Source organism: Eimeria necatrix, genomic scaffold (assembly GCF_000499385.1).
Source record: "Eimeria necatrix Houghton genomic scaffold, Enh_scaff324, whole genome shotgun sequence".
Taxonomy (NCBI): domain Eukaryota; phylum Apicomplexa; class Conoidasida; order Eucoccidiorida; family Eimeriidae; genus Eimeria; species Eimeria necatrix.
Window position 1 is genome coordinate 15,001 of NW_013653769.1, and position 12,378 is coordinate 27,378.

A 12,378-nucleotide genomic window follows, 5' to 3' on the forward strand; every position below is an offset into this window, starting at 1 on the left:
CATTTGTCTCGAGCAGCGAAGCAGCAGCAGCGACAGGGAGATCGACTGCCGCCGAACCAATAGCAGCAGCAGCAGCAGAGGTAGCAGCAGCAGCAGCAGCAGCACTTGAGCCCTGGCCCGGATACTCGTAGGGTCCAGGGCCCTAGCAGCAGACAAGACGACCGAAGCAGCAGCAGCAGCGTAGGCAGCAGCAGAAGCAGCAGCAGCAGGATGCAGTTCCCCTACGGAAGCATGGGGGCCCCCCTGGGGGCCCCTCTAGCCGCTGCGCCGCATGCTGGTGTTGGTACGGAACCACTCCTTGTTGCTGCTGCTGCTGCTGCTGCTGCTGTGCCCGTTTGTGAGGCAGCTAGTGCAGCAGCACGAGTGTTCCGTCTGCAGCAGCAGCTGCTGCTGCTTGTGCGTGTTTCTGCTGCAGCGCCGCTGTTCTACGGGGCAGCTCCTGCTGCTACAGCGGCAGTAGCAGCAGCAGCAGTTGCGCCTATTGCTGCTGCTGCTGCTGCTCCCGTTGCTGTGGCGCCTCTTGCTGCAGCAGCAGCGGATGTAGGAGCAGCAGATAAGGACGTGAGGCGCTAAAACGAGCACAGTCCCTCTGTAACCCTTTCAGCTTCCAGGGTTTAGGGTTTAGGGTTTAGGGTTTAGGGTTTAGGGTTTAGGGTTTAGGGTTTGTGCGTTTAGAAGGGCGACGAGGAGGAGGCCATCGCTCGCTGCCACCTGCACACGAAGCCGCAGCTCTCTTGCAAGTTTTGTCGAAAATACAAAAGTGAGTTTTATTTTTGTTTTCTTTTTTGTTCTTTCTTATCCCTTTTTGTTGCTTTTAAATTAATCTTTTTGTCCCCCCTTTCCTCCTTTTCATTGTCTTTTCATTTGTCTTTTTTCTGGTTCATTTGACCTGCTGCTGCTGCTGCTGCTGCTGCTGCTGCTGCTGCTGCTGCTGCTGCAGGCTTCACGCAGCAAATGGGCGTGCTGCAGCAGCGGGCCATTGCTGCTGAGGAAGAGACGCAGCGGAAAAATATGGTGCAGATGACTGACAGCACCACCTACAACGTCAACCAGCTGCTTAGAGGTTTGCTGCTGCTGCTGCTGCTGCTGCTGCTGCTGCTGCTGCTGCTACGGTTGGTGGCGCTGCGTTCGCTGCCGTATCTGCTGCTGTGCTGCGGTGCTGCTTCGCCCTGGATTTGGGTGCAGCTGGGTAGTTGTATGCTGCTGCTGCTGCAGCTGCTGCTGCTTGAGCTGCTGTTGGTGCTGCTTGAGCTGCTGCTGCTGTTGTTTGGGCTGTTTGCTGCTGCTGCTTGGGCTGCGAGCTGCTGCTGCTTGAGCTGCTGCTGCGGCTGCCCGAGTTTTGCTGCTGCTGCTGCTTGTGCCGCGCTGCGGCGGCTTCAGCTGCTGCCGCTGCCCGAGCTGCTGCTGCTGCTGCTGCTGCTGCTGCTGCTGCTGCTGCTGCATGCAGGGAACATAATGTCTTCGGAGTACTTCAAGTCTTTGCATCAATTCAAAAGTTTCAACGAAGTTGTTGATGAGTTGGCAGCTTTTGCTGACCACGCGGAGCCTTACTGCAGCGGCAGCACAAGGGCCCCCTCCACGCTTTTCTGCTGCCTCTACAAGCTCTTCACCCTCAAACTCACCGAAAAACAAGTAAGCAGCAGCAGCAGCAGCAGCAGCAGCAGCAGCAGCAGCAGCAGGGGCAGCTGCAGCAGCAGGGGCAGCGGCAACAGGGGGCAGCAGCAGGGGCAGCTGCTGCAGCAGGGGTAGCAGCGGCAGCAGCAGTGGTAGCGGTGGCAGGAGCGGCAGGAGCGGCAACAAGGGGAGCAGCGCGGGCTGCTGCTGCTGCTGCTGCTGCTGCTGCTGCTGATGCCAGCGGGCAGAAGGGAGATCCTGCTGCTGCGGGTGCTGCTGCTGGCTGCTTGGGATGTGGCTGCGGCTCCTGGCGGTTCTGTTGCTGCTGCTGTTGCTGCTGCTGCTGCTGGGCAGTGCTGTTGAACAGAGCTTCAGAAGGGTCCGTGCAAGGGGACAGTTTGCTGCTGCTGCTGCTGCTGCTGCTGCAGATGCACATGCTGCTGAACCACCGCGAGTCACCTTATGTGAGGTGTACGGGCTTTCTCTATCTTCGATACGTCCACCCTCCAGACCAAGTATGCTGCTGCTGTTATTGCTGCTTTTGCTGCTGTTGCTGCTGCTGCTATTGCTGCTGCTGGCATTGTTGCTGCTGCTGCTGCTGCTGCCTGCGGTGGTGCGCAGCAACGCTAACGTTGCTGCTGCTGAAGGCACCACCGCAGGAGTGTGCTGCTTCTTTTACTTTTTGGAGGGGCGCGTAGTGCTGGAACTGCGGAGCTTGCTGCTGCTGCCAAGTTTGCTGCTGCTGCGGAGCTTGCTGCTGCTGCTGAGTCTGCTGCTGCTGCTGCAGCTGTGGAAGTGGTACGAGCCGTACTTTCTGGACGACGAACAGTTCACTCCGGGGGCCGATCCCAACAGAGTCATTTCAATGGGTAAGAGCTTTTTGTCTTTTTTCTTTTGCTGCTGACGCAGCAGCAAAGTAGCTCCTTTTGCTTCCCCCAGGGCCTGCAGCGGCTGGCTGCTAGCCAGGGGCAGCTAGCTAGCCAGGGGCAGCTAGCTAGCCAGGGGCAGCTAGCTACCCAAGGGCAGCTAGCCAGCCAGAGGCAACTGGCCCTCCCTAAGAAGCTAGCTAGCTGGGGGCAGCTAGCTAGCTGGGGGCAGCTAGCTAGCTGGGGGAGCTAGCTAGCTGGGGGAGCTAGCTAGCTGGGAGAACTAACTAGTTGGGGGAGCTAGCTAGCTGGGTTCAGCTAGCCGTGCAGCTAGCTGCTGCTGCTGCTGCTGCTGCTGCTGCAGGGGAGTACGTGCAGTCGCTGCTGACGGAAGACAAGTACTTCTCCACAGTGCTGCCGCGGCTGCCAGTGCTGGTCAAAAACGTCTACGGCGCGCAGCTAATGACGCTGCAGCAGCACAGAAGGCGGAAGGCCTTCAACAGGCGCCACATCGAGGCCTTCTTGCCAGCAGCAAAGTGCATTGCGCTCTCCAGGTAGGCCCCCAACCAGCAGCAGCAGCAGCAGCAGCAGCGGCAGCAGCAGCAGCAGCAGCAGCGGCTGCTGCTGCGTGGTGATAGTGGCGGGGTCGTTGCTGCTGCTGCTGCAGCATTCAGTGGTAGTTATGGTGTAGTTGTGCTGCTGCTGCCTCTTTGGATGCTGCTGCTGCTGCTGCTTCGTCTGTGGGCAGCGGTGGTGCTGCTGCTGCTGCCATGGGCTGTAGTGGGGGAGGGGTGCTGGTGAAGCTGGCGCTGCTATTGCTGCAGCTGCTTGTGCTCCTGCTGCTGCGGCTGCTGGTGCTGCTGCAGTAGAGGTGCGGCAGCACGAGGAGGTCAGGAGAAGCAGAGAGTCTATTCTTTGCCATGCGCACCTGCAGCAGCAGCAACAGCCACCGCAGCAGCTGCAGCAGTAGCCACAGCAGTAGCCACAGCAGTAGCTGCAGCAGCAGTAGATGCAGCAGCAACAGCAGTAGCCAGAGCCGTAGCCACAGCAGCACAAGCAGCAGCAGCGTTTACAGCAGCAGCAGCACCAGTTGCATAGCAAGGACACTGTGGTTCTGCCTCCGCGAGAGCAAACAACTCCTCAGCAGCAGCAGCAGCAGCAGCAGCAGCAGCACTCCGTATGTGTTGGTCCCACTTACCTGCACCGCTCAACGCAGCATCTGCTGCTTCAGCTGCTGCAGTTGCCGCTGTTGTTGCTGCTGCTGCTGCTGCTACTTGTTCCCCCCCCAACATTTGTGCCCACCAGCTTGCTGCGTCAGCACTTGTTGCCCATAAAGTGCTGTTGCAGAGGCCTTCCGGGCCTGAGCGTGCTGCTGCTGCTGCTGCTGCGTGGATTTGCTGCTGCTGCCTGAGCTGCTGTTGCTGCGTGGCTTCCCCGTAGCAGCTGCGCGTCTTCGCGGCTGGCTCTTTGCGGCTTGGCGGCTGGCGTTGCTTCGCGCAGCTGCTGCTGCTGGCACCTGAGCCGCTCCCGCTGCTGCTGCTGCTGCTGCTGCTGCTGCTGCAGCGGGGACTGGCTGGAGGGCACCGTGGTGTCCGTGGACAGCAAGGGCGTGTGGGTCCGGCTGGAAGACGGCAGCGAAGAACTTGTGGACTTGGGACTTGTGCAGCTTCTTTCTTACAAAGTTGAAGGGGCCCCCGCCAAAGCCAAGCGCAGCAGGAACAGAGACAGGGACAAAGAGCGACGCAGAAGGTTAGCCTCCAGCCCCGCTGCTGCTGCTGCTGCTGCAGCTGCTGCTGCAGCTGCTGCTGCTGGAGTTGCTGCGGGTGCAGCTGGTGCTGGTGGCGGGCAGCGAGGGCTGGGTGGGGATTTGGGGTTGGGTGTCAGCAACAAACGACGCACCTCCAGCTACTGCCGTTGCTGCTGCTGCTGCTGCTGTTGCTGCTGCAGCCGCAGCCGCAGCGCCGAGAGAAGCGCAGCTAAGACTCAGCAGCAGCTGCTGCAGGAGTTCCGGAGAAAAGAACAGGAAAAGGCTCTGGCGACTGGCAAGGTGAGGGGCATCTTGCTTCCTCTTTGTCAGTTTTATCTGTTTTATCTTTTGCATCTTTTTATCTTTCGAATTTCTTCTATCTTTTTATCTCTTTTGTCTTCTTTTTCGTTTTTCTGGCAGCGGCCTCTGTTGCTGCGTCTCTGCAGCAGCAGCACCTGCCGTCTTTGCAGAAGCACTTTTTAGTCCCATTTTCTCTTTTTTTGTTTTTTCTTTCTGTCTTCTTTTTATTTACAAATTTTGTTTTCTTTACTTGTTGCTGAGCTGCTCTTTCTTGTGAGGCTTCTCTTAGAGTGTTTTCCCTTTACGTTTGCTGCTTTCGCTTCCTCTACTTACCTAGGGTTTAGGGTTTAGGGTTTAGGGTTTGCTGCTCAGGACTACGCACGCCGGCCCACTTCGTACAAAAGCGCACTATCTCTCAAGATGACCTCTTCGCGGCATGCGTGAGTTCTTAAATGCATTTTGTGGTTTATCTGTTTTATTTTTGTCCCTTCGTTTCTTCGGCCTAGGGTTTAGGGTTTAGGGTTTAGGGTTTGGGGTTGTGCGATGGTCTCCAGTGTGACGCGTTGATGCTTTCAGCTTTTAGGGTTTAAGGCTCTTTCTCTACTGCCTTCAGGGTTTAGGGTTTAGGGTTATTTGATAGTCTCGAATTTGTCTTCCTGCTGCTTTTGTGGCTCCTTTGCCTCTTTGGCTTTCCTGCTCTGTATCGTGCTGTCTGCTGCTGCTGCTGCTGCCTACAGGCCTTCGCCAGAGAGGCCTCCTCCCCCAAGGGCTCACCCGCGATCTGCGTTAGCGCATGCGCAGCAGCTACAGCAGCAGCAGCAGCAGCAACAGCAACAGCAGCAGCAGCAGCAGGATCCTCTGCAGAAGCAGCGGATTTCGTCCCTCGTAGCACGGTACGCTTCTAGTGAGCCCCTTACTACCGCTACTGCAGTTGCTGCTGCAGCTGCTTCCTGCACTGTCGCCTTTGCTGCTGCAGCCCACTTCACTGCTGCTGCTGCTGCTGCTGCTGCTGCAGGTACAGCCGCGCAGGCGGGGAGAATGCAGACCGGCGGCGGCGCAACGACACGGAGGCCCCCGAGGTGATGCGCCTGGGGTAAAAGTTCTTTTTTATTTGCTTCTCATTTGCTGCTGCTGCTGCTTGCTGCTGCTTGCTGCTGCTTGCTCCTGCTTGTCCGTTGGCATCTGCTAGCCGGAGCAGCAGGCGGGCGGGGAACTATACGAAACGGCAAAAAACAATTCAAAGTGTTGCTGCTGCTGCAGCTGCTTCTGTAGCAGCCGCGGCTTCTACAGCCGCAGCACCTGCAGCAGCTTCAGTAGCGAAAGCTGCAGCAAGAGCAGCAGCAACGGACGTCCACTGGGGAGACACCCGAATAGACACCGAATTTTAAATGAGGTGCTTTGCTGCCGCTGCTGCTGCTGCTGCTGCTGCAACACACACTACTCGTGCTGCCGCTGCTGCAGTTGGCAGTCAAGCTCGAAGGAGCAACAGCAGCTGCTGCTGCCGCTGCAGCAGCAGCAGTTGTGGCACAAGCGCAGACATCCAGGGATGCTGTGACCGCTCTCTGCAGCAGCAGCTGCAGCTGCAGCTCTTTGAGCAGTAGCAGCTGTTTCAGCTGCAGCTGCAGCAGAAACTGTTTCAGCAGCAGCCGCAGCTGCTGCTGGAGCGAAGAACAGATCCCCAGGATCCGAATTCGCCATTTTGAGGGCAGCGCATGAACTGCCTTTGATTTGAATGGCCTGCTGCCACAGCGGCTGCTGCTGCTGCTGTCCTGGTGTCCAGCGACAGCAGCAGCAGCAGCAGCCGCAGCAAGAACTGCCACAGTGCAACAGGCACTGCAGCGTTGAAAGGGAGAACTGTGGCTACCGGGGACTGCTGGGGTAGGGGTCGCATCTTACGTGCTGCTGCTGCTGCGGTTCTGGCCTGTGCGGCGCCTGCTGCTGTTGCTGCAGCAGATGCTGCTGCATTTGCTGCAGCTGCTGCCGCTGGAATTGCTGTTGCTGCAGTTGCTGTTGGTGCAGCTCCTGTGCCGTGCAGGGGGCAGACTGTTGCTGCAGAAGATGCTGCTGCTGTAACTGCTGGTAGTGGTGCTGCTGTGTTAGCTGCTGCTGATGCAGCTGTTGCTGCTCTAGAAGCCGCGGGTGCTGCTGCTGCAGGTAGTTGTGCTGCGAATGGACTAATGGCGCAGCAGATGATTGGTGCTGCCCCCAAAGACGAGCTACAGGAGGGGCCGCACATTCTGCTGCTGTTGCTGCGCTGCTTCTCGCTGTGGCACTTAGAGGGGGCTGGCGGCTTGGGGAGGCACTGATTCGCTGCAGCAGCATCTGGTGCTGCTGCTGCCGGTGGCTGTAAATTCCGTAGCTAGCAGCTGGATCAGCTGCAGCAGCAGGAGGCTGCGCAACGTTCTCTATCTTCCATGGGGCAGCGCTTTCGCGCTGCAGCAGCTGCTGCTGCGGATGCGGATGGGACTGTTGCGTGAAGAGCGGCGTTTGATCCTGCACGTGCTGTTGCTGCTGCTTTTGGGACTGTTGCATCAACAGCTGCTGCTGCATTTGCTGCTGCATCTGCTGCTGCATTTGCTGCTGCACGTGCTGCTGTTGGTGCTGCATTTGCTGTTGCTGCAATTGCTGCATGACCACTGAGGGCGTGTAAGAATGCTGCAGCTGCCCTGCAGTGCTGCAGTGCGTAGACGGCCGGGACCCGAGGGACCGCGCTTCCTGCTGCTGGTGGCTGAACTGCTGCTGGGCGTGCAGCAGCTGCTGCTGCTGCTGCTGCTGCGGCTGCCGCTGCCGGCGGTGCTGCGTCACGTTCACTATGTGGTGCTCTGCTACAAAGTCCTTCAAAGGCACCAAACCTGCAGCAGTTCGAATCAAAGGGTCCCCTGCAGGGACGGGCACGGGCACTGGCACTGGGCGCTCCACCTGTCGGTACACTGGAACTGGCCGCGCGCATGTCACCTCGCAAGGCACCTGCAGCAGCAGCAGCAGCAGCAGCAGCAGCAGCAGCAGCGGCAGTGAAAGGCGTGTAGAAGCACGCGGGCAAAAACAGCGGCGAGCTCGAGCCCAACGGGCAAAAGCAGCTCCGCGGCCTTCTATGCCGTGAATTGCTTGCCAAAAGCAGCAGCAGCAGCAGCAGCAGCAGCAGCGACTCGCACCTTCACGGGGAAAGGCTCCTCCACAATGCGCTCCGTGTAAACTGGGACCTTCCGCTCGACATATCTGGTCACGCCAAAGTCACACACTGCTGCTGCTGCAGTTGCTGCCTGCTCTAAGGCTGGACTGCTACTGCTGCTGTAACTGCTGCTTGTGCTAGGGTGGGATTGCTGCTGCTGCTGCTGCTGAAGTGATTTCTCAACGGATGCTATTGTTGCTGCTGCTGCAGTTGCTGCCTGCACTGAGGTTGGAATGCTACTGTTGCTGCTACAGTTGCGTCCCCTGCTGATGTAATTGCTACTTGAATTATGGCTGGGCTGCTGCTGTTGCTGCTGCTGCTGCTGCGCCTGCTGCTCTTTCTCTGGTGCTGGTCACTTGGTAACGAAGACAGGCTTCTCCACCTCCTCATAGACGTCTTGGGGCTGCGGTATCTTCACATAACTGCGGCAGCAGCAACAGCAACAGCAGCAACAGCAGCAACTAGTGCAGCAGCGCACCGTGAGCACGGGCAGCAGCAGGCCGGAGAGCAGCTGCTGGGCTCCACCGCTGCTTCTTTTGCGTATCCTTTTGTTTGCTTTCTTTTTCATATTCATTTATTTTTCGAATTTTCTCTCTTAATTACACTTCTTTGTCTTACCGAGGAATGGGCTTTGGTATTTCTCTGTAAATTGTCTTCGGTGGCTGAGGCACGGGCCGCTGCCGGTGTATGTACCGAGGGGTCGGCACCTTGACCCTCCTCTCCACCACCTGCAGCAGCAGTAGCAGCAGCAGCAGCAGCAGTAGTAGCAGCAACAGCAGCAACAGCAGTCATTGCAGTGGTGGTTGCGGCAGGGGGTGCCGTGAGAGGAGGGCAGCCCAAGCCGCAGCAGCAGTAGCAGCAGCAGCAGCTAAAGCAGTAAACATCCCAGTAAGAAGAGGAGAACCAGTAGCCGCAGCAGGATGGATTAAACTTGCGAGACAGCAGGACGCAGACAGACGCAGCAGCAGCAGCAGCAGCAGGCAGCCAAAAATCAAGCAAAACGCAGACCGACGCAGCAGCAGCAGCAGTCAGCCACACAACAAATGAAGAGCAGCTGGCTCACAAGGTCAACAAGGACAAACGAAATAAAAGAAACGAAGTGAATCAAAGAAGACGAGAAGATGCAAAAGAATGTCAAAACTGAGATAAAAGGAGATGCAGGAGAGACAAAAACGAGGCAAAAGAGAGGCAAAGGAAAGTCAAAATTGCAGCGAGACAGAGGCGAAAAGGAGCAGCAAAAGAGCGAAAAGGAAAAAGAAAAGAACAAAAAAGGAACTTAAATGCCAAAAAAGGAAAAGAAGCTGCTGCTGACCTGTTGCTGCAGCACCTCCACCACCTTCTGCGTCTGACTTACGTTAATGTGGCGCTGTGGCACCGGCACAGGAACGTCCACGTACTGCACCTGCACCTGAGGCACTTCTACGATCTTCTCCACCTCCACCTGAGCAGCAGCAGCAGCAGCAGCAGCAGCAGCAGCGGGTAGCAGCAGCAGCAGGGGGTAGAAGAAGCAGCAGCAGCAGCGGAAGAAGCAGCAGCAGCGGCGGGCAGAAGCAACAGCAGCAGCAGAGGCAGAAGCAGCAGCACAATGGAGTAGAAGCCGCAGGAGCAGGGGTAAAAGGAACAGTGACGGGAACATAGCGGATAGGGGACGGGAGCAGCAGCAGCAACACGTGTAGACGCAGCAGCAGCAAGGATAGCAGCAAAATGAGTGGCAGAGAGGCAACATTCAGCAGGCAAACGATCATCTGCAGCAGCAAAAAGAGCATCAGCAGCAAAGACAGCAACAGCAGCAAAAGGAGGAGCAGCAGCAGCAGCAGAAACGGCAGCAGCGCCATCCAAAGCAGCAACAACCACGGAAGCTAGAGCAGCATGAACAGCAGCTGCATTAAGAAGAAGAGCGCAGCAGGAGGAGCAAAGACACCAGCGCCCGCAGCAGTAGCAGCAAAGAACGAAAAGTAGCAGCGCCGACAGCAAGGGCGGCAGCCGCAACAGCACCAGCAACGGAAGTGGAGCGGCGAATCTGCCCATACTGTGAGCAGCAGGAGCAGCAGCAGGGACAGCAGCAAGAGCAGCAGCAGCAGCAACAGGGACAGCAGCAGCAGCAGGAGCAACACCTGTCTGTACTGGATCTTGGGGACCTCGATGATCTTTTCGACTTCAATTCTTTTGATTCTTGGAGTTATCTTTTCAACAACTTGTACTTTTGGAACAGGAATGAGCACTTCCTGCTGCAGCACCTGCGGCACCTCCACCACGCGCTCCTGCTGCTGCACCTGAGGCACTTCTATGAAGCGCTCCACCACCTTTTCCACCGGGACTTCTATGATCTTTTCCTGGGCAAAAAGCGCCGCACAAGCAGCAAGCTAGGTTGATAGATACCCATCGGCTGGGAAGCCTCATAGTTAGCTAGCTAGCTAGCCAGCTAGCTAGCTGGCTAGCTAGCTAGCTAGCTAGCCAACTGGCTGGCTACGCCCTACGTAGCATGGGGAATAGAAAAACAGAAAGTTAGTCAGACGAATAGAGGTTCAGATATTATCGTTTGTGGCCACATACTTAGCTAGCTAGCTAGCTAGCTAACTAACTAACTAGCTAACTGGTTGCCCAGCTAGATAGGCTGCTGGACAGATACGCAACCACATGCACGTATATCTAGCTAGCCAGCGAGCTAGATAGCTAACCAGCTAGCTATCCAGCGAGATGGCTGGCTAGATGGACTCAATTGTGAAGGTAAATGGAAGCAGAGGCAGAAGAAAGAGCAGCAGAGAGCGCCACGGCGGAGAAGCGGCAGCAGCCTTAGGAAGAGCCGCAGCCACCGAAGCGCAGCAGCAGCACCGAGATGTTGCCAAGGAAACGCAAAAAGAAACAAAAAGAAGCAAAGAGAAAAGAAAAAGTCAAAAGAAACTTGAAAGCAGCAAAAGAAGAAGAAAAGTTCCAGAGGCAAAAGTACCTGCAGCACGATTCGAGGCACGTGAACAATTTTCTCCTTTAGCACCACTTCAGGGACTTCAACAATTTTCTCTCTTATTTGAATTTGAGGCACTTCTGTAATCTTTTCTACAAACTCTATGCGGGGGACCTCCACGACCTTCTCCTGCAGCAAGCAGCAGCAGCAGCAGCAGCAGCAGCGGAAGCGGCAACTGAGGAGCGGAGAGAATCGCGCCGCTCTAGCACGAGCAGCAAATGCCCAGAATTCAGCAGCAGAAACGAAAATTGCAGCAGCAGCAGCAGCAGAAGCAGTAGCCGCGACAGCAGTGTCAGCGGCTGTGGGAGTAGCACGATCCGCAGCAGCAAACGGCAGCAGATGGCAGCAGCAGCAACCGCAACAGCAGCAGCAGCAGCTGCAGCAGCAATGCCCTCATGAGGCCTTACTACGATGCAGGGCTCGCAGATAAACTGCTGCGGCAAAAAGTCATCCAGATCCGATTGCTGCATCCGCTGCTGCATCTGCTGCAGGTTCTGCTGCATTTGTTGCGCTTGCTGCAACTGCATCAGCTGCTGCTGCTGTTGCTGCTGCTGGCCAGATATCGTCATGCTGCTGCTGGTTGCTGCTAAGCCGGGAATAAAGGACTGGGGCTGGGCAACGCAAGGGGCCTCCCCATTAGCAGCAGGTGGGCCCGTTATGTAGTGCTGCTGCATTTGCTGCTCTACGGTCTGCTCCTGCTGCAGCTGCTGCTGCATTTGCTGGATTTGCTGCTGATCCAAGGCAGCTAGCTCCTGCTGCTGCTGTTGCTGCTGCGAGGGCTGCAAGCTTCCGTATCCCTGCGCATACTGATGCAATTGTGGCTGCTGCATTTGTTGTTGCTGTTGGAGTTGCTGCTGCTGGTAATGCAGTTGCTGCTGCTGCTGCTGGAATTGCTGCTGCAGCTGCTGCTGCAGCTGCTGCTGCAGTTGGTCGTTTTTCGCCGAGTGTTCCAGTCGTTGTGCTGCTGCCTGGGCATTCAGGTCTTGCATCGAAAGAGAGTTCGCCTGCTGCACTTGCTGCAGCTTATGCTGAAGCAGCAGCAGCTGCTGCTGCTGCTCCAGTCCATTGTAGTGTGCATCTTGCTGCGGTAAAATATCTTGGCCCGACGAAGCTCCAGCAGCTAAGGAGTACCTATTCTCAGGATTCCCAGGGCCTCCGGGGCTCCCAGGGCCTCCGGGGCCCCCAGGGCCTCCGGGGCCCCCAGGCCCCCCAGGGCCCCCGGGAACCCCAGGGCCCCCAGGGCCTCCAGGGGCCCCAGGGCCCCCAGGGCCCCCAGGGACCCCAAGGGCCCCCGGGGCCCCCGGCGAGGGCGAAGGCGATGAACTGTAGAAGGTGTGGAGAGCGCTGCCGCCTGTGTCCCCAGCGGGCGCTGGCGGCTCCCCATTTCGGTGCATGCAGTGTTGTGTGTTTCCCAGGAGTCTGTTTTGTTGGGGTTGCTGAGAAGGAGGAGGGCTCAGAGCTGCTGCTGCAGCTGCTGCTGCTGCAGTTGGCTGCAGACAAGCTGCTCTGCTGCTGCGCGCCGCGGCCTCGGGGCCCCGCAGGGAGTAAAGAGGGTCTGCAGCCACAAAGGGGCTGCCTTGCTTAGCCAAGGAGTCAACAGCAGGGGCAGTAAGAGCGTTGCAGACGGTGAGAGGGCCATCCATCCCGGCAAGCTGCTACTGCCGCTGTCGTCGCTGCTGCTGCTGCCGCTGTCGGCTGATCTGGCTCTTTGTCAGGGAGA

At 57.4% G+C, this 12,378-nt stretch overlaps 2 protein-coding genes across 2 annotated transcripts; one reads left to right on the plus strand and one right to left on the minus strand.

The window, feature by feature from the left end:
- Positions 1 to 231: 231 nt before the first annotated feature.
- ENH_00043540 (PRP38 family domain-containing protein, putative) lies at positions 232 to 5,915 on the plus strand (the record flags this gene model as incomplete). The annotated part of the gene is made up of 14 exons (XM_013580875.1): positions 232 to 283; positions 416 to 561; positions 676 to 760; positions 941 to 1,063; positions 1,448 to 1,632; positions 2,043 to 2,129; positions 2,402 to 2,483; positions 2,845 to 3,034; positions 4,044 to 4,229; positions 4,428 to 4,527; positions 4,900 to 4,967; positions 5,265 to 5,420; positions 5,543 to 5,620; positions 5,717 to 5,915. The coding sequence occupies 14 exons, from the start codon at positions 232 to 234 to the stop codon at positions 5,913 to 5,915; spliced, it is 1,737 nt and encodes a 578-aa protein (XP_013436329.1).
- A 472-nt stretch (positions 5,916 to 6,387) lies between these two features.
- ENH_00043550 (hypothetical protein, conserved) lies at positions 6,388 to 12,301 on the minus strand (the record flags this gene model as incomplete). The annotated part of the gene is made up of 8 exons (XM_013580876.1): positions 6,388 to 7,494; positions 7,680 to 7,743; positions 8,053 to 8,118; positions 8,315 to 8,424; positions 9,009 to 9,137; positions 9,811 to 10,029; positions 10,644 to 10,787; positions 11,066 to 12,301. The coding sequence occupies 8 exons, from the start codon at positions 12,299 to 12,301 to the stop codon at positions 6,388 to 6,390; spliced, it is 3,075 nt and encodes a 1,024-aa protein (XP_013436330.1).
- Between the last annotated feature and the right edge of the window lie 77 nt (positions 12,302 to 12,378).